This window comes from Silurus aristotelis (assembly GCF_946808225.1).
Source record: "Silurus aristotelis genome assembly, chromosome: 2".
In the NCBI taxonomy this organism is placed as follows: Eukaryota; Metazoa; Chordata; class Actinopteri; order Siluriformes; family Siluridae; genus Silurus; species Silurus aristotelis.
In genome coordinates this window covers 33115396-33134176 of record NC_139575.1, presented here as the reverse complement: position 1 = coordinate 33134176, position 18781 = coordinate 33115396, and the positions used below count along the sequence as shown (strand labels likewise).

The 18781-nt window shown below is 39.7% G+C and overlaps 2 protein-coding genes across 3 annotated transcripts; both read left to right on the top strand.

Moving 5' to 3' along the window:
- The first annotated feature begins 4 nt into the window (after positions 1-4).
- Positions 5-8202, top strand: LOC310715763 (putative ATP-dependent RNA helicase DDX5). Of its 2 annotated transcripts, none has more exons than XM_083522445.1 (13): positions 5-703; positions 2427-2598; positions 2712-2808; positions 2969-3102; positions 3283-3348; positions 3638-3779; positions 3991-4151; positions 4246-4418; positions 4508-4618; positions 4893-4954; positions 5036-5095; positions 6905-7126; positions 7441-8202. In XM_083522445.1, the coding sequence occupies exons 1-13, from the start codon at positions 663-665 to the stop codon at positions 7833-7835; spliced, it is 1836 nt and encodes a 611-aa protein (XP_083378571.1). In that variant the 5' UTR covers positions 5-662; the 3' UTR covers positions 7836-8202. The 2 variants fall into 2 exon arrangements, with proteins under 2 accessions (XP_083378571.1, XP_083378570.1); XM_083522444.1 differs by having other exon boundaries at positions 496-703; positions 2424-2598.
- A 2148-nt stretch (positions 8203-10350) lies between these two features.
- polg2 (polymerase (DNA directed), gamma 2, accessory subunit) lies at positions 10351-17083 on the top strand. Its single transcript, XM_083521873.1, has 8 exons — positions 10351-10960; positions 11807-11924; positions 13150-13255; positions 13442-13627; positions 14330-14470; positions 14786-14866; positions 16599-16699; positions 16778-17083. The coding sequence occupies exons 1-8, from the start codon at positions 10525-10527 to the stop codon at positions 16941-16943; spliced, it is 1335 nt and encodes a 444-aa protein (XP_083377999.1). The 5' UTR covers positions 10351-10524; the 3' UTR covers positions 16944-17083.
- The last annotated feature ends 1698 nt before the right edge of the window (positions 17084-18781 follow it).

Sequence of the window (18781 nt, the reverse complement as noted above, 5' to 3'; positions counted from 1 at the left end):
ATAAGGGGCGGGGCTTGTGCCTGCCGCAGAAAACTAACGGAAACGCATCCACCTATGTGGAACACTTAAAGGACATTTAAAAACACCACGGTGTTCTGATTGGCTATAGCGCTTTCATTCCTTTTTTAAACATTAAAAACTTATCAGGGATCTAATAATCAATAGTTTTAATGCCAGTCCGTGTTTAGTCCCAGATTATTGTCAAACAAAAAAAGAATAATACGGAAGTGGTTTTAAAACATTTCTATGACGTCGGTCCTTTCCGTCGACGTTGCCTGTCTCCTTCCACGGTAGTTTTCGCTCCATTAAATAGTTCCTTGGATACAGATTTAAAGTGCTCAGTGTCTTTTTAAAATAAGATGCAAAAACAATAGTTGTAACAATACGAATATGCAGAGTTACTTTTTCAAACTGAATATATGTGACAAATAAGGAAAAACGGCTGAATTTTGCAGGCTGTGGAAGGGTTAAATGTAGTTCGGCGCGCAGCGTATTGATACTGCATGTCCCTGTTCTTGTAAAGCGGCTGATAACGTTTTCCCCCAGCCGACCGGCATTTTTCAGAAGCCATTTTATAGTCTCTCGGAAAGGTTGTGAAGATAAATGATCTAATATTTACTATTGTATATACATATCTATTTTTTTCCATTTAAAGCGTAAACATGCCTGGATATTCAGACAGAGACCGCGGACGAGATAGAGGGTACGTTGTATATTGATTTTTATTTCCGTCAGGAAATCCAGCTGTGCTGCATCCGCCCTGTTAAATATGGTGTCTATCTATAGTTAAAAAAATCTTATATATAAATAAAATGTGTGTATGTATATATACACACCAAACGTATGCGACATTATTTAGTAGCGCTTTTATATTTTTTATTCAATTTTATTAGAAACCCGATTTAAGCTTTTAGTATTTACAAAACAAAACAACAACATTCCAGGTTTTCTTGGGGTAGCTATGTGGCTCAAACCTGGTTGAGTCCTGAATAGCTATTTTTTGCATTAATAGGGTACTACACATGCGGCCAGTGTAGTGTTTTTTCGTATTCCTGGAAGTGCACTTAATACCGTGTAAGGACCATTTGCATTACGTGAATGTGGATTCAAAATGCCGGCTCACCCTGGCTTTGTTCTCGCCCTGTTCAGGATTAAAATGGCAGCGGGAAATGCGCCACACTTGTGTGTTCTCTAAACACATGCACAGGCTGTAAAAAAAACAACAACAACAAAAACATGTCGCCTTGTTCTAAACCGCAAGCGGGGTGTGTTGTTAAAATAATAAACAACAATTCAAGACATTGTGTGGTTTTTTTTATTATTATTTATTTTTATTTTTTTTATCTTGCACGAGCCTGTTCTAAATGATGTGCTTTCAGTTTCTAAACTTTCTTTTAAGCATCTTTCTCTCTGACATGTGGCCTGGGCTTTTCAAACTGAGTTATCGAAGAAAAAACTATCAAAGAAATTGCATTTTTATTTGTGACAAAATGCTAATCATTAGACCGACAATTGTGTCCTAAAACAACACACAAACATCCTAAAGTTCACACATGACATCCTGTGGAAAAGAGAAGAATTATGAAGTCTGGCGTAATCAATCATTGGTCAGTCTTGGTAAATAACACAGTATTCATTGGCAATGGAGAAACATTGTTTTTCCCCTTAACACAATGTCAGTCTTCATCACAATGTTGTCTGCAACTGTAAGAAAGTGGTTGTGAGGAAACGCAGTGTGCTGGACCAGAAAAACTAATAAATCAAACGTGTGTCTGTGTAAATACTGTGTGTCCAAAAATAGGCGATTGTGTTTTTGTTTTGGTCGTTAACGCCATGTTTGTTTGGTAGCTGTTATATATGATAGATAGGAACAAAGCAGGGTTTGAAATGTAATGTTTACAGTCGTAGCACAGCCGAAGATGATTTTTTTTTTGTGCCGTCAGCATCCCTCGGATGGAAAAGTGTGCTCTAGGATGATTTCTTAGAATCTTAAGAGAATGAGTTGTAAAGTTGCAGCCAGATACATAACTGAGAACTATTCAAGTCAAGAAGCTTTTATTGGCATTTCAACCATATATAGCTGACACAATACACAGTAAAATTAAACGACGTTCCTCCTGAACCCTGGTGCTACATACAACAACAATCACAGAAAACACAGGGCTATGGACTAGTACGTGTCCTCGTGTTGGGTGCAACCTGGTGCAAACAGTGCAAAGACAACGCAAGACAAATACACAAAACACAAAATAGTTCCACCAGGAAACCTGTTGTAAAGAGCTAATTGAATCGAGGGGAAAAACAAAAACTACAGGACGGCTATAATAGACAGAATTTGTTGTCGTTGGTGGTTTTGAAAAAGTTACGGTCGGGTCTTTTGCTGATTGTAAAAATGGAAACATATCCCGATTGTTTTTTTACAGCAGTTATGGCAGCAGTGCTCCTCGATTCGGCGGAGGACGCAGTGGGCCGCAGTCATCTGGAAAGTTCGGCAATCCCGGCGACAGACTGCGCAAACGGCACTGGAACCTGGACGAGCTTCCTAAATTTGAGAAAAACTTCTACAAGGAGCATCTGGAAGTCACCCGGCGATCAATGGTTAGTCCGGCTTTTAAACTGTTCATTGGGCCCGTCACAACTGTACCAATTTTCCTTTTAAACCTTTCTTTGTCAAATCTAATTATTGCCCCCCCTCCTCCCTCGGAAAACAGCAAGAGGTGGAACAGTACCGCAGGGTAAAAGAAGTAACAGTCAAAGGCAGAGACTGCCCAAAGCCTATTATGAAGTTTCATGAAGCCACCTTCCCAAGTGAGTGCACAGTATTTTTTTACATTTACTTTGTTTCTGTTGGTGTGTGGTTTTTGTTTTAGTTTTAGTTTTTTTTTTTTAGTTAGAATACTAGATATTAAAGCAGTCTTTTGCACTTGTGTTACTGTGCGATTGCTAATAGAATATGTGATTGTTACAGATTATGTAATGGATGTTATCAAGAAGCAGACATGGTCTGAGCCCACTCCCATCCAAGCCCAAGGCTGGCCACTCGCACTAAGTGGAAAAGACATGGTCGGCATCGCCCAAACCGGCTCTGGAAAAACCCTGGCAGTAAGTCATCTGAAATATCTGCAATTTGCAAAACTGGGGGGACAAGGTCAAAAGATTATCCAGCTACATAACATTTTAACATTTTTCAACCAATATGTCACTCCATAGACTTATTTATTTTTGCGGTGTCCATAAAATGTCACTGTTCTGGTCCTTAAAGGATGTTGTTTTGTTTTACAGTACCTGTTACCAGCTATCGTACACATTAACCACCAGCCATTCCTTGAGCATGGAGACGGTCCGATTGTAAGTTTTCTACATTAAATTAGTTCTTCATACACTAGTATTTTAACTCGTACATAGCCATAGCTACAGTTTTTATGTTTTGATCCAAATTGTGGGTCTACCATATGGGAACTAGTTGAATTTCTGAGCAGTCAGGCAACATTTTGGTCCTTTTATTAACTAGTGAGTCCACCAAACTGCTGGGCTGTGGCTCTTCAGGTTTTGAATTGGACTCCCAGTAGTTATAAGAAGTTAGTTGTGGTAGGATGGGTTGTTCTATGCCTAAAAATGTGTTGACCTCTTGCTTTAGTGCTTGGTGCTGGCCCCCACTCGTGAGCTGGCGCAGCAGGTGCAACAGGTCGCTGCAGAATACGGACGAGCCTCTCGCCTGAAGTCCACCTGCATCTACGGAGGAGCTCCAAAAGGACCCCAGATTCGGGACCTAGAGAGAGGTAAAAACAGAACACACTAAGATTGACATGGAAACTAGTGTATGTGTGATTAGATAGATAGATAGATAGATAGATAGATAGATAGATAGATAGATAGATAGATAGATAGATAGATAGATAGATAGAAGTGCATTTGTTCTGAAATTAGTAATATATAAACTGCCATAAATATATTGGTTTCTTTAAGCAATTGTTGTCTCTCTCTGTTAAGGTGTGGAGATCTGCATTGCAACCCCTGGCCGTCTGATTGACTTCCTGGAGGCTGGTAAGACCAACCTGCGGCGCTGCACCTACCTGGTCCTGGACGAGGCCGATCGCATGCTGGACATGGGCTTCGAGCCACAGATCCGCAAAATTGTCGATCAGATTCGCGTAAGTGTGAAATCACGTACACTTTCCACTTAACGTGAATAATTAATTTTGTTTGGAAAACATCATAGTGAATCAGATTTTTCTCTCCCAATAGCCGGACAGGCAGACCCTAATGTGGAGCGCCACTTGGCCCAAAGAGGTGCGCCAGCTGGCCGAAGATTTCCTGAAGGAGTACGTTCAGATCAACGTCGGAGCTCTGCAGCTCAGCGCCAACCATAACATCTTGCAGATTGTCGACGTCTGTAACGACGGAGAGAAGGATGACAAGTAAGAAGAGAAGCGTTTCTGAGAGCTGCATTTTATTTGTGTTTGTTAGTGAAAGATATGATTTCTGTATTTATTTATTTCTCCATCAGACTAATCCGCTTGCTGGAGGAGATAATGAGTGAGAAGGAGAATAAGACCATCATTTTTGTAGAGACCAAAAGACGGTGTGATGAGCTGACCCGGAGAATGAGGAGAGACGGGTAAGAGCTCGGTAGAATTAAAAGATCTTTGTTTTCCTGCTGTCCTTTAACAAACAGGCCGTCGCAAATGTTTTCTAGGTTTTAATGATTGAATGCCATGTGTTTAGTTATTTATTGAATTTATTACATTGACTCATTTTATTCAATAATCAAATGAAGCCTTGCTTGTTAGTCAACCAATAATGGGATGAGTAGTTTTTACTTTTCTCATGCGGGTTAAAGGGTTAAGAGCTTGAGATTTAGAACTCTAATGTAAATGTTCTTTGTGCTTCAGGTGGCCTGCTATGGGAATTCATGGAGATAAAAGCCAGCAGGAGAGAGACTGGGTCCTGAACGGTAAGGCGCTCACAAATCTTTCGAAGAACTCCACCACACGGTTCTCAGACTTTTCTGAAATAATCAACTTCCCTTTTATAGAGTTCAAGTACGGTAAAGCGTGCATCCTGATCGCGACAGACGTGGCCTCACGTGGATTAGGTCAGTATTTTTGGAGATGGCTTGTGTCGTCTCTTCCCTTTTTTTTTTTTCTTTTTTTTTTTTTTGACAAAACCCCAAGGAAAAAAAAACACATTGTTTCTCTTTTAAAGAAAGTGATTTTTGCTTTCTTTAACTTCTTCTCTATGCATTCTGAGTTTTTCTCACCTAAAGGTGCAGTCTTTGTGGCAGGGCCTAGGCATGACAAGCCCCAAGGCCGGCAGAGGGGGAAGGAGAAGTGGAAGTGAGCGACTGGCGGCCACCCAGTCGCTTAGAGAGGTGAAATTTATTAAAAGCAAAAAAAAAAAAAAAAAAAACCCCCAAGTCCGAGCTCATCTCTGTGTGCCAGTAACCTTCAATAAGGCAGTGTGGCTAAGCCTTGGCTATGATAACCTAGCTATAATAATACACACCTGTTCTCTGTCCATGGATTATCGATAACAAGTTTTTGTAACGGTTGATTTACCCATCTTTCTATCTCAAACTACCAAAATGAATTAAAGCTTGATGCTGTTTGTTTATGCCTTGCATGCAGTATGTAAAAGCGTCATCGTATGGCAATAGGCACTTGTTTGAGATTTGGAAAGATCCTTCTCGATGCATGGACGTTTAAGCAATAATTAGACGTTTAGTCTTTTTATTTACAATTTGTTTTTGCTTTTGTTTGTTTGTTTTTTCCTCGACTCAAAGCACTGTTCATGGAATGGAGAGAGCAGTTTTTCAACTTCCTGTATCACAATTGGTGAGACTGGCACATTTATAAAGGGGCTCTGGGACACCTGTAGACAGTGGAGCAGAATCTTAAAGGGGGAAAAAAAAAAAAACACCCTCAAAGAGAGTAAATCATCAGCAATGACTATCCATTTCCACGATTGAAGTTCCTCCCTCTCCTGCATTTTTCATTCTTTTCAAAAAGTCATGTCGAGACCTGCCAACGAGAGACATTTTCTCAAGTGAACACTGGCTTCTGGGAGCATCTTGCCTAGACGAGACTGTGATGAGGGATTTTGCGGTCGCTCATTAATAACCTCAAACAGAGTGGGGGGAGGACGCAACTAAACAACACCGTTTTTCCCCCTTTCTTTTTCGTACCTTTGGCTCTTGTGGGTGCCCTCACGTTAGCCACGGTCTTTTTGGTCTGGGCAAGACAGCAGTGTGGCCTTTGTTAGCGAGCTTCTTATGAGTGTGCTGAAAGGGGGGTACTTTACACAAAAAAAGGACCTATAGCGCAAAACAAAAAAGCCACGCCCAACGGTCCTGTGTGTGTCGGCACACGAGGAGGCAAGAGTGCGCATAGTGGCCCTACTGCGTTAGAAGCACCTGGATGTCACTTGACAATTTGTGGGGAGTTGGCTGCATTGGGAAAGGACTAGTGAATGCATACTCCTTAATGGTAAGACGTTTATTCTCATGGTTTGGTAAACAAAAAGCGGGAGGGAGGTGGACGGTGATCTTGGGTCTGTTTACTTCTGGTGACTTTAGGTTCTGTTTATTTATTTGAATGATTTTTCTTTCTAATTGTGGGATTAAAGCAAATGGAGTGTGCATCCTTTCTCTCTTCCCATGGTAGTGTTCCCACTGAGACAATCATGCTTTTATTTATATTTTAATATGTACATAAAAAATATATCCTAGGACCTGTACCTTAACACTTTCCTGGTTTTCTTTCAGCCCAGCTAAGTATCCAGTAATTTCCTGACTTTCTTTGTTTTTCGTTGCTAACTTGTGTTTTCTCGGTGTGGTGGCTGTGGTGTGCAAAAAAAAAAAATTTGCTGCCACATTCCCTTTTTGCCACACTGCAACGCTTTACAGATGTGGAAGATGTGAAATTTGTCATCAATTATGACTACCCTAACTCCTCCGAGGACTATATACACCGAATCGGCCGTACGGCCCGCAGTCAGAAAACGGGCACGGCCTACACCTTCTTTACTCCCAACAACATGAAACAGGCCAACGACCTGATTTCGGTCCTGCGCGAGGCCAGCCAAGCAATCAACCCCAAACTGCTCCAGATGGCCGAGGACCGAGGAGGTAAAAACGCCAAAAATCATAATCGGTTGTTTTGCTTAGATTAGTACTTGGATTGGAATATTGAAGACACAATTTAGTTTTACTCCTTACATGACGTTCTGTGACAACGGGCACCAATAACAATGTTTTGCTCATTAATGAGTGACACCTCGTTCTTTATGAACTGTATGTAGTTCAAACACACACACACACACACACACACACTTAGGTTTTAAATTTTTGTAATCCATTTATTATTACGCTATTTATGCCAAGTGCCTGTGAATTGCCTTCCATCAATCAGTTTAACTGAACATGCCACTTTTGTTCTGCAGGACGTTCCAGAGGCGGTCGGGGAAGCTACAAGGACGACCGTCGGGACCGCTATTCCAGTGGGGGTAGGAGAGATTTTGGTAGCTATAGGGATAGAGATGGTGACCGGGGTTACAGCAGTGGCCCCAAAGCACAGAACGGCAGTTACAGCGGGGGCGGGAGCTACGCCAAAAGTAATGGTAGTAGCAGTAACTATAGTAGCAACAGCTACAACAACGGGGGAAACCCAAACTCTTTCGGAAACCAGAACTTCCAAAACCAGCCATTCCAGGGGAACCAGGCGCCCGCCCAGAACGGCATGAACCACCCTCCCTTCCCTTTCAACCCACCTCAACCCCCCCAGCAGCCCCCACAGCCCATGGTGCCCTACCCCATGCCTCCTGCATTCCCCCAATAGCCTAGAATCAGACCTGACACAAACACATGCCCACGCACAAAGATACTAAAGTAAATGTTAGTCTTGTTTAAGATTAATATTATTACTATTATCCTTTGTACTGTTTAATTTGCTTACAGTGAGGTTGGAGGCGTACTTATTTGTGCACTTAACCGATCTCGGTGCAGCCGAGAGACAGTCGCACATCCTTCACCTCTTCTTTCTGTCCTTGTTTTGTTACATTCCTCAGTAATTTATTTTTACTAGGTAATGTATATACATTATTTTTTTTTTTTTCGATTTAGTGTATGTTCACAGTGACCTGTTTACAAAACTTGATTGGAGAGCCACGCATGGGCCCTCAAATAAAGAAGGAATAAAAACCAAATGGACTTTATTTTTTTATTGTTACTCTTTACACTGGCTTCTGTTACCCCCTTTTTTTTATTGCTCATGTTTCAGTTATGTCCAGCTTGATGCCTGTGTAGTCATAGGGAGCTGAAAGAACAGCTCTGTAGCATGTAGGAATAGTTTGTCTATGTAGACGTCCGAGCAGCCAAAAAGTCTCAACATGGCTCAAAGTCTAAACGTTAAACATCCGGCTTTGCTTGATAAGGAACAAGTCAAACTCGCACCACAATTTTCATCTTTACAACTTCTTGATAATCTTGATTTAAAAGTTAAAGCTCTTACTGCCAGTGTGTCCTGCTGTTACATACACAGAATAAATATATACATTAAGAGCGTATGAAATATAAAAAATTTGGTTAGAACTGTGTGTCCTTTGGTAATTGAATAATATTTAAAGAGGGAAGATGAAGATGAGATGCAGAGGTCATTGATATGAACAGTAAAAATCAGCCACAGTGATGAACTCTCAAATCAGTAACCAATTAAATGTGTTAAGTATGTTTCATAAAACGCACTCACTTTGCTGGGGAAGTTTATCTGCAAGATTTGGTGCAAAAACCTCATTTTATACATTATATATAGTAGCGATGTGCATCTCCATGCATAGTCAACAATAGGATATATATAAGAATACATATGAAGCAGCTAACGATGTGACAGGATACAGTTAACTTTTTTCCCTTTGTTTCATACACACACCAAATCATAAATTTACTTAAATGCCTTCTGACTTCTAATGCAAATTCAATAAAACCGGATGTTCTGTCTCCTGGAAGATGCAGCTCTACCTCTGCCATGTTAATCTGTATTCTATGTTACTCCCAGGACGTGCCCCGTCTCCGTAGTGTTGTGATTCTTCATATTCACGTTGCAGCAGTGGTGCTGAGCGAACGTCAATCTATATAAAATATTGATCACTTTAAAGACAAAATTAAGCGCATTTACTAATAACTATATATAAATAAAAAAGGTTTTATCAATGCGAATTTGCGAAAAAATGATGCACACTTTTTTAAAATCGATGCATCACATCGTTAACTGTTATACCAATGCACCGATCTGCATCAGGGACTCTTACCATCCCTAATCTAAAAATCATTGAGTCTGTCTGGAATTACATGATGAGAGAGGAGGATTTGAAGCACCCTACATCTACAGAAGATCTGTGGTTCTCCAAGATGTTTGGAACAACTTTTCGGCCAACTTCCTTCAAAAGCTGTGTGCTGCAAAAGAGATGAATGCTTGATGTTTTTATGGGAAAGGTTGGTCCCACTAAATATGACTTTGTTTTAAATTCCTTTGTTCATTTTCTTTCCTTTTTGTTCATTGATCAAAATAAACACTTATGTTTGAGCACATTCTCCACAGCATTTTTTTAACCGAACTGTGACTTAAATACCGAGGTACGTACCGAACCGTGAATTTTGTGTACCGTTATAGCATATCTGGCTTATCAGACCGCACCCATCACTAAGCTAACAAATATCGACATGCTTCTTCATTTGCATACAAGCAATAGTGACTCAGAAAAACAATCTGGCAACCCTGGTGTGAAGGAGAAAGTCACTTTGTCACATTTACATAAAAGCAATGAAATATTTTCCCCTATGTTAAGTTGCTAGGAAGTTGGGCTCAGAGCACAGGGTTGGACATGATACAGCGCCCCCTAGAGCAGAGAGTCTTAAGGGCCTTGATCGAAGGCCCAACAATGGCGAGTTCTCCTGAAACTCACCTGAAGTGGCGAGGTGTCTCCAGCAGAGGGTGGTGTTTTACTCACTGGAAGAAGCCAATCCACGATATTCTTGAATTCAGATTAAACACACAAAAAATATGACAGTACCATTTTGCTGGCTTATAATAACGCTTTAATATTTTATTTAGACTATTTATCTTTTATTCCCACGATTATATAGTTTTTTATATTGTTTGAAAAACTTTTCTGATTAACTGGTGATAACTTACAACTGGTGAGCCTCATATCAAGGATAATAAGGCACCAGTTAGAAAGTTCACACAGAAAGACAATGCAAAATATCTAAAAGTATTAAAAAAAATAATAATATAAAAAATAATAATCATAAAAAATAAACAGTCCCAAAATACAGTCGCAAACAGGAAGTAATGTAGTACTTCCGGGTCGCGTTGGAGTCGTACTCACGTGTTTATTATGAAAACGCCACTGTTGAAAAGTTGCATTGTGCGCTCTTGTTATTTGGGACAGAGCGTGTCTTTATAACGAAAGTGCGTTGTAGTAAATAAAACACGAGATGATTAGACTGATCTTAGTACACACCCTAGAATGCTGACTTACTGTATCAGAAGGCGACTTTTTGTCTTCAGCCATAATGTGTCTGTAAACATCTGTCCTCTCCACGTGTTGCTGCAGGTCTCTAAACATTCCGTGAAGAGCAGTGATGGAGGCCCGGATGCAGCCGGTGACATGTTCCAGCTGTTACAGCGGCGCTTCTTCATCCCTCCAGATCCCCACCATGCTGAGTCTTTACTCAAAGGCAGGACCTGTGCATACGGACCATTAGGGGTGGATCTCAAAAGGAACCTGTTGGAGCAGTGGTGGGCTTCTGTGGTCAGATCAAGACCTCAGGTGTTTGGGATAAGCACCCTTTATGAGCTAGGAGATAAGGGTGCTGGAGAAGGCAACCATAAAGAGAGGCTGGGTGACAGTGTGGATGAGCTTCTTCAACGGAGGCAACCTTGGAGGACCAGTCTTCTTCAAGGTGAGTGATATAACAGGAAAAGGTGAGAAGAAGGTGCCAGGCATTTTTCACTCCAATCCTATAGAACCTTCAATCTTCTCCTACCTTCTGAGGCATCATTTAACCAAACACTAGGCATATACACTGCATTGCCAAAAGTTTGTGGACACCTGGTCATAAGATGCGAATTCCCACCACTCTTCTGGGAAGATGTTCCACGATATTTTGGAGTGTACTCGTGCAGATTTGTGCTCATTCAGACACAAGAATGTTAGTAAAGTCAAGTTAGTCAAGTCACCTACTGATGTAGGTGAGGTGCGTTCTAATTCATTCATCTGCATTAGGGTTGAGGTCAGCTCTATAGCAGGAGATCTTCCACTCCAACCCATGCAAAGCATATCTTCATGGAGATGGCTTTTGTGCACAGGGGTATTGTCATTCTGGAACAGGTTTGGGTCTCCTAGTTCAAGGTAAAAATATCGTGATGTTAGCAGGCTCATACCCACACTCAAACATGGAGATGGCAGCTTAATGTTTTGGGGTTGTTTTAGAGAATTGATGAGAAGTCAGTAAAATCCAACATACTGTCATACTGTTTCTGGGTGGTGACTGTAACTGGTTTGCATTAAGTCGCATCCTGGTGTTCTTTTGCATATTATTTCCTATAATGATGCAACTAGTCACTTTTATTCAGAAAATGTTGATGATCAAATGACCAAATGTGCAAGCCGTTGCAAAAGTTACATCCAGAATGCAGGAATTGTGTGTACATTTTAAATCCATAATTACATTTAGAAATATGTAGCAGCTCAGTTTTTTGATATTCATTAAGAACTTATTTGTTTCTTTTCGCATTGGTTTTGGCAGGTGCTCTGGCACAGTACGTCCCATCCCTGGAGCTCATGAACAGGAAGCTGCCGTTTGGTTTGGCTGAAACCGGTCTGTGTTACCAGCCTGAAGATGCCAACTCGGATGCAATCGGTTGGTGAGAGGTTTCAACTTTTCTCTTGATCTTGATTTTTAATATAGTATTACCCTCGATCCTTGCGTGAATTCAAAACTCATTACGAATACCAGAGAGAAGATAAACATATGTTTGGCTTAGCAAAGCTAACATTCTGTTTTGTTGTGTAAATTTCTTCTTCTTATCATTATTATTATTCAGAGTAGAGTTAGACGGATAGTGGATTTTACCGATACTGTTAGCTAGGTTGGATCGTACTTGCTCGATAACCAATTAATCAACATTTCAAATTAATTAAAAACAGTAATAAATAAAAAAGACACATCAATAAACAGCCCGTGGTTTCAGTGATTCACCTCTAGAGGCTGCTCTCATACAGTATAATGACAGAGGACCTTCTCAGCCGTTCAGCAACCCGGAAAAACTATCGGTATGAATTTTATTAATCTTATTCTGAATCCTGAAAATTTTTAACACTACTTACAGACTTTGCATTTTTTCCATAGTGGATAATCAAATATTAAAAAATTTCCTTTAGACTTATTACTTTACACACACTCTCACACTCTATCCCTATTTCTTTCTATTAGTCTTCCTCTTTTCCATTCTCGTATTCCTTTTGCTTTTCTTATTCAGAACACATTTTTTTTTCCATCAGCTTAGTGAGGCCTGGGATGGAAGGCTGGTTAGAAAAGAATGTTTTCTTGTATATTGAACTGATTCTGTGAATTGTTGTTGTAAAAATAATAAATATATTGATAAAAAAAAGAGGTTGGAGGCACACAATTGTATAGGATGTCTTAAAATGTTTGCCTTATTTGAACTAGGAGACCCAAACGAATTCTACTATAGCCAAATGTGCACAAAGAAACCTCTGAAGCTATGGTTTACATGGTTTGAAGTGGAAGATTCTGAGTGGTCTGCTGTAGAGCTCTGACTTCATCCCTATTGAATACATTTGAGATTATTTGAAACACTGACTGCACTCCAGACCTCCATACCCTATATCATTACCTGAGTGTTCCAACACAAATGAGCACCACACTCCATAATCTAGTGGAACATCTTCCCAGGAGAGTGGAGGTAATTATAACCGCAGATGTGGAATAGGATGTTTAGAAAGCACATACAAATCTCATTAGATTATGTGTCCACAATTGTTTGCCCGTGTAGTGTCTGTAATTTCTGTGGTAAAAACAAAAACTCATGTAAAGTAGATCGACTTTTGTTTTCTTGCTTTGTGTAGTTCTTCAGAGGTCACAGAGGCGTCACTTGTGTGGTTCTGTTCCCCACGTACGTCCTCACAGTGGCTCGACTACTGGACACGACACAGACTGCAGTGGTGGAGAAAGGTGAACACTCACTCGTTTAAAGAAAAATGACGATCTATTTCAGCAAATACTGCTTTTGCCGCCTGGTTTTTAAATACCGTACAGTTTTTGTTAACAGATAAGCTTTCGAGCTGTCAGTTCTTTTGGTATTACATTAAGTAATCCCCATATACTGTGATTAAAGTGGTTAAACATCCTTTGCTACAGTTCGCTTTAGGGCCGTCTGACTTCAGCACACGCGACATTCAGGATGAAGAGCGTAACCATGGCACGTCCCGTGGAGTGACGGTGCTCTATCAGTTCCCCTGGGGAACAGAGACGCTGGAAACACTGTGGATGCTCAGCGATGCGACGCTGCTCAGGAGTCACACGGGCAGTCGAGACAAACTACAGGCGAGTGGCAATGTGATTCCTGCTGAATATATAATCAAGTCAAATAGATGTGGTAGCATTACATTTTCCCTTCACTACAACTAGGAGACACAAATATGTTCCAGCATGACAATGCCCTTGTGCACAAAGTCAGCTCCATTAAGATACAGAGTGCATGGGTTTGGAATGAACGATGAAAGATGACTGACCTGCTATAGAGGTCCAACACAAGCACACTACAAAATCTAGTGGAACATCTTCCTAGAATGGAGTTTATTCTAACGGCAAATGGGAACCAAATCGTATGGTCAGGTGTCCACAAACTTTTGCCTATATATTGTAGATCATCAATGAAAGTGCTGGACCAAGTTCTTTTCACATACTGTTGAATAATGTGGGTCGAAGCTGTTATGCTCAATTAAATCCAATTTGATTCATGTAATGCAACAATATAATAGTCTTAAGACTCTAAATATTATACTCACCATTTTGCTTTAATGGTGTATGAGATTACATTAGAAAGTTTGCAAGTGGCCTCTGGTTAAAGGTGTGGTCTAGATGCTAATGCTAGTACTCCGATCTCTGACTTGGGTACTTCATCCTGAGAATCGTAAAACCTCTACCACATTCCAGCTGTCATTATTTCCTGTTTGAATATACAGACTTGCTCAACAGATAATGTTTGCAATCTTTCTAGTTCACACTTATCCTCTTTGCCTGCAGTGCAGAGACGGGAAGAGAGTCGTTCTACCTCACGTCCTCTCCCTGAGCGCAAACATGGACAAGGGCGTCCTGGCTGTCCTCTTTAACTCCTTACAGCAGGTGCAGAAAGTGGACAGCAAGCAGAGACTTCATCAGAGAACAGTACGTCCATGCAATGGATTAGTTTTTATTTAAAATTCGCTCATGGTGTTCAGTAGAAAAGCTAAGAAGGTGCAAAACACTAAAGCACTAAACACTAAAGAAACAAGGAACAAATTGACGTCTGTGTAAACGTTTTTATGTCTTTCACACTATGAAATAAGTCCAGAGACAGTATAAAAGGCATGCTGGAGCTTTAAGCAGAAAGATATTGAACATGTTAGCATTGGATATGTCTCACATTGAATAGTTCATCAGTAGGCTTCACCAAATATCACAAAAATCAAACTCCTTACGCTTTTTCTCTTGTTTCTCCAGGTGTTGAAGCTTCATCCTACTTTAGCACCTGTTAAAGTAGCCTTGGACATGGGCAAAGGCTCGACCTCTGAGCTCAGACAGGTAGACTACCAGCACCTTTCATTCCTTTTATTCTCTATTTACACATCTGAACATCAGAAACCTGAAATACATTCCCAGCTATATAGGAAAATACTATATGGACAAACGTTTGTTTGTAACATATAGTACCCATTCCACATTTGGTCCTCCACTCTTCTGGGATAGTGTTCCAATAGATTTTGGAGTGTGCTTGAGGTGATTTTTGCTCATAAGGGTGTTTAGTAAAGTCAGGTACTGGTGTAGGGTGAGGAGGACTGGGGTGCAGTGATCATTCTAATCAATCCCAAAGGTGTTCAATAGGGTGAAGGTCAGAGCTCTATAGCAGGCCACTCAAGATCTTCCACTCCAACCCATGTAAACCATATCTACATGGAGCTGGCGTTGGGCACAAGAACATTGTCATGCTGGAACAGGTTTGGGTCTCCTAGTCCAAGTCAAGGGAAAATTTAATGCTTGCACATCCAAAGACAATTGTCTGCTTCCAACTAACAGTTTGGGGAGGAGCCACATATGGTTGGAAGTCCGGTGTCCCAATACTTGTGTAGTATATGTGTGCGGTCTTTTGCATCTTTGTGTTACTGATTTAGCTTTGTCTTTGAGTCTTTCCGACTCCTAGCAAGCGAAGCTGGTCTAGTCAGCTCAGCTTTCTGTTATCATTCTTTTCATCACAAGGTTCCTTGAATATCTTTCGATTGCTTTACTGAACATAAGGCCGACAGTGAGACATAGATTTTTCACATTTTGTTCTCTCAAAAATTATGAATTCTTCAGTGGTGGAAAGTAACAAATTATATAAACTCATAATTTATGGGTTTTTTTTGTTTTGTTTTTTGGTGTGTTTGTTTTGTGCACGTTTTCCTTTAAAGTAGTTTTTAAAATCTTTAATTTTACTTAAGTATATTTTGTTTTAAGTATTGTACTTTACTACATTTTAAATCATATCCCTTACTGATTAATAAATAAAAAAATAAATAAATACAATTAATGCAAAGGGGAAAAACCAGAAACTACTGCAGCCGCAGAAACTACCTCACTGATTGATGGGTGGGAGAACTTTTCTTTTCGGCTTCTCCCTTTAGGGGTCGCCACAGCGGATCCTCCGCACGTTTGATTTGGCACATGTTTTTACGCTGGATGCCCTTCCTAACGCAACCCTCCCCAATTTATCCGGGCTTGGGACCGGCACTAAGAGTGGCTGGGGATGGTTCCCTGACCGGGAATCGAACCCGGGTCGCAGCGGTGGGAGCGCTGCATCTTAATTGATGGGTGGGAGAACAAACGCGCTAAACTGACAAGAAAGAAAGATGGACACGGACCCGTCTGAATGAAATGCCGTTAAATCGAAAGTTGTTCAACGTGTGCGCTCACTGTCTGAATTCTGAACCTGCATTCGTAATTTCTCTCATTATCATAAATTAGATTATAACAGAAGATTTTTTTTTTGCTGTAAAAAACTCTCATTAGTCTCAAGTCATTAGTGCGTTTTTGTTGGGTTTTTTTTTTTTTTTAATTCTAGTTTGAGATTTATATCACTGTCTTTTTTAAACTACACTAAAATAAGTAAATCTTAAGATTTTACTCTGAGTACATTTTAAAGGAGCTTCTGTTATTTAAGAAGATTTTTGAACCGGTAATTTTACTTGTACGTAAGTAAGATTTCATTAAAGCAACAGTACTTCACCTTGAGTAGGATATTTTATTACTCTTTTCACCTCTGGTATTTTTCCCCAAGGTGTGTGAGGGTCTGCTTCACGAACTCCTAGACGTAGGAATCAGTGCTTGGCCTGGATACATGGACACCACGCAGTCCTCCATGGACAAACTACACACCAAGTGAGAACTTTAGTGTGTTACTTACTTTGATTTTCACTTCTCTGCATGTCAGTCACGTGTCTTTGCTGCTGTGTGCAGGTATGACGAGATGGGTGTGCTGTTTACACTGATGGTCGGGGAGAACACGCTGGAGAACGGGCTCCTTCTGGTTCGCAACCGCGACACCACCATCAGAGAGACCATGCACATCTCCGAGATCAGACAGTTTCTTCTCAAATATATATCGGCTGCGGAAAAAATTTGATCCACCACTCGATTGGACAGACTTTTTTTGTTGCAGAATCTTTTTGTACCCGTGCAGTTTGACATATGAAAAAAATGAACAGTTTTCTTTTGTTGTTGTTGTTAAAGGAAACACATTAAATGTGTTTATATTTAAATGTCCGTGATGAGTTTTTGTGATGAATTCTTGTGAGAAGTTCAAATGGGCAAGAACAGTTCTAATGGTGCTTAATATAAGAAAATATTTCAACAGGAAAAATGATTAGATTAATGAGGAATCCATTGCAGGAAAATAACACACACTGTGGCACATACTTTTTTTGGTTTAATGCAGGAAATAGACAAGTATATATACACAACAGTGGTGAAGTACACAAACCATGTACTTGAGGTAAAGTAGAGATACATTAAATATTACTCCATTTGAGTAAATGTACAAAAGTATTTGCCTTAAAATGTACTTGTATCACAAGACTCTTGTGAGAAAAAAATCACACAAATAAGGCCACGGCTGTTGTGGCAAGTTAGAGTCAGGAATGTTTTCCATCATTTATTGCTCTCGAAATGTTCTGCTTGCTGTTGAACTGATGCTGAACTGTATGTTCGTGCTAAGCAGATACCACCAAGATACCGACAATCAAAACGAGTTAAAAACAAAGCGTGCGCTTTACCCTAATTGCTGAATTGCTGTGTGGTCCAAAAGTTTTTATTTCGTTTCTTTTTTTATAAAATGGAATGACTGATTTTCGCAAAATTTACCGGTAGTTAGGTAGGTAATAGTAAGTAAGTAATAGTCAGGAGGCCTAACACTCATTTCTCTTAACATTTAAAAAAATTTATAAAATTTTATTGTCATTGTATAGTACAAGTACACCGCAATGAAATGCATTTTGAAATCTACCAGAAGTGTGAATAGTAGCAGTTGTGCAAATAGACAAGTGCAGATAAATATGTAGCATATGTACAGCATGTAATTTATATAAAATATGTAAACATATGTACTGAGAATAAACATAAAGGCTATAGCAGTCAGAGATGTGTGGACATTGTTGAAAAGTACAAGTAAATCATTCTTAGGCTATGGCATTGAAAAAAAATGTGCAGACACTGTTGTAAAGGAACAACAAGTAGAAGGTTATGGCATTAAAAAATGTGCAAGCTGAATAAACAAGTCCACTGTATGTATGTATATATATATATATATATATATATATATATATATGAATCTAAAATATTAGGCAGGATGTACAGTAAGGTGTATATATAGATACACAAAAGATGTGCAGATGTGTGTAAGGCACAATATATGTAGACAATGAGGAGTATGAAATATCCAATATATAATATGTACACTGTATGTATAATTGTACAGAAGATATATACAGTGTTAATACAGTGATCTAACAGTGTAGTGTAGAGTTTAATAGGGTGATGGTAAGTGGAAAAAGCTGAATCCCTGAACCTGCTGGTTCTGGTGCGTATGTTCCCGTATCTCCTTCTTGATAAAAGGAGGTTATACATTTTGTGACTGGGATCCTAAGAGTCTTGATGAGGTTGTGAGCGCTGCACAGACATCTGCTGTGTTGAGGGTACAGCAAATTCAGTAAGCACTTAATCATTTTAATGATAACTAAATATAACAATAATATATATAATAGAATTAGAATACGTTATTGATCCCATAGGGAAATTATTTGGTTGTAGTTTGCTCACAGTAAAAGATAAAGAAGGAAAAAAAAAAGTGTGGCATGAAAATCTATTAATATATCTATATATATAATTTTTTACTGTGCTGTAATGTATATTTGACAAGTAAAAGCAGCTTATAATTAGAAAAATTATTATGGTATAATGATGTTT

Coding starts and splice junctions, on each gene's coding strand:
- LOC310715763 (XM_083522444.1), top strand. CDS start 663: ATGCCTGGATATTCAGACAGAGACCGCGGACGAGATAGAGG. Junction 3,103..3,282: donor GCTCTGGAAAAACCCTGGCA/GTAAGTCATCTG, acceptor TTTGTTTTACAG/TACCTGTTACCAGCTATCGT. Junction 4,955..5,035: donor GAGAGACTGGGTCCTGAACG/GTAAGGCGCTCA, acceptor TCCCTTTTATAG/AGTTCAAGTACGGTAAAGCG.
- polg2 (XM_083521873.1), top strand. CDS start 10,525: ATGCTGACTTACTGTATCAGAAGGCGACTTTTTGTCTTCAGCCATAAT. Junction 11,925..13,149: donor AACTCGGATGCAATCGGTTG/GTGAGAGGTTTC, acceptor TGCTTTGTGTAG/TTCTTCAGAGGTCACAGAGG. Junction 16,700..16,777: donor ATGGACAAACTACACACCAA/GTGAGAACTTTA, acceptor TGCTGTGTGCAG/GTATGACGAGATGGGTGTGC.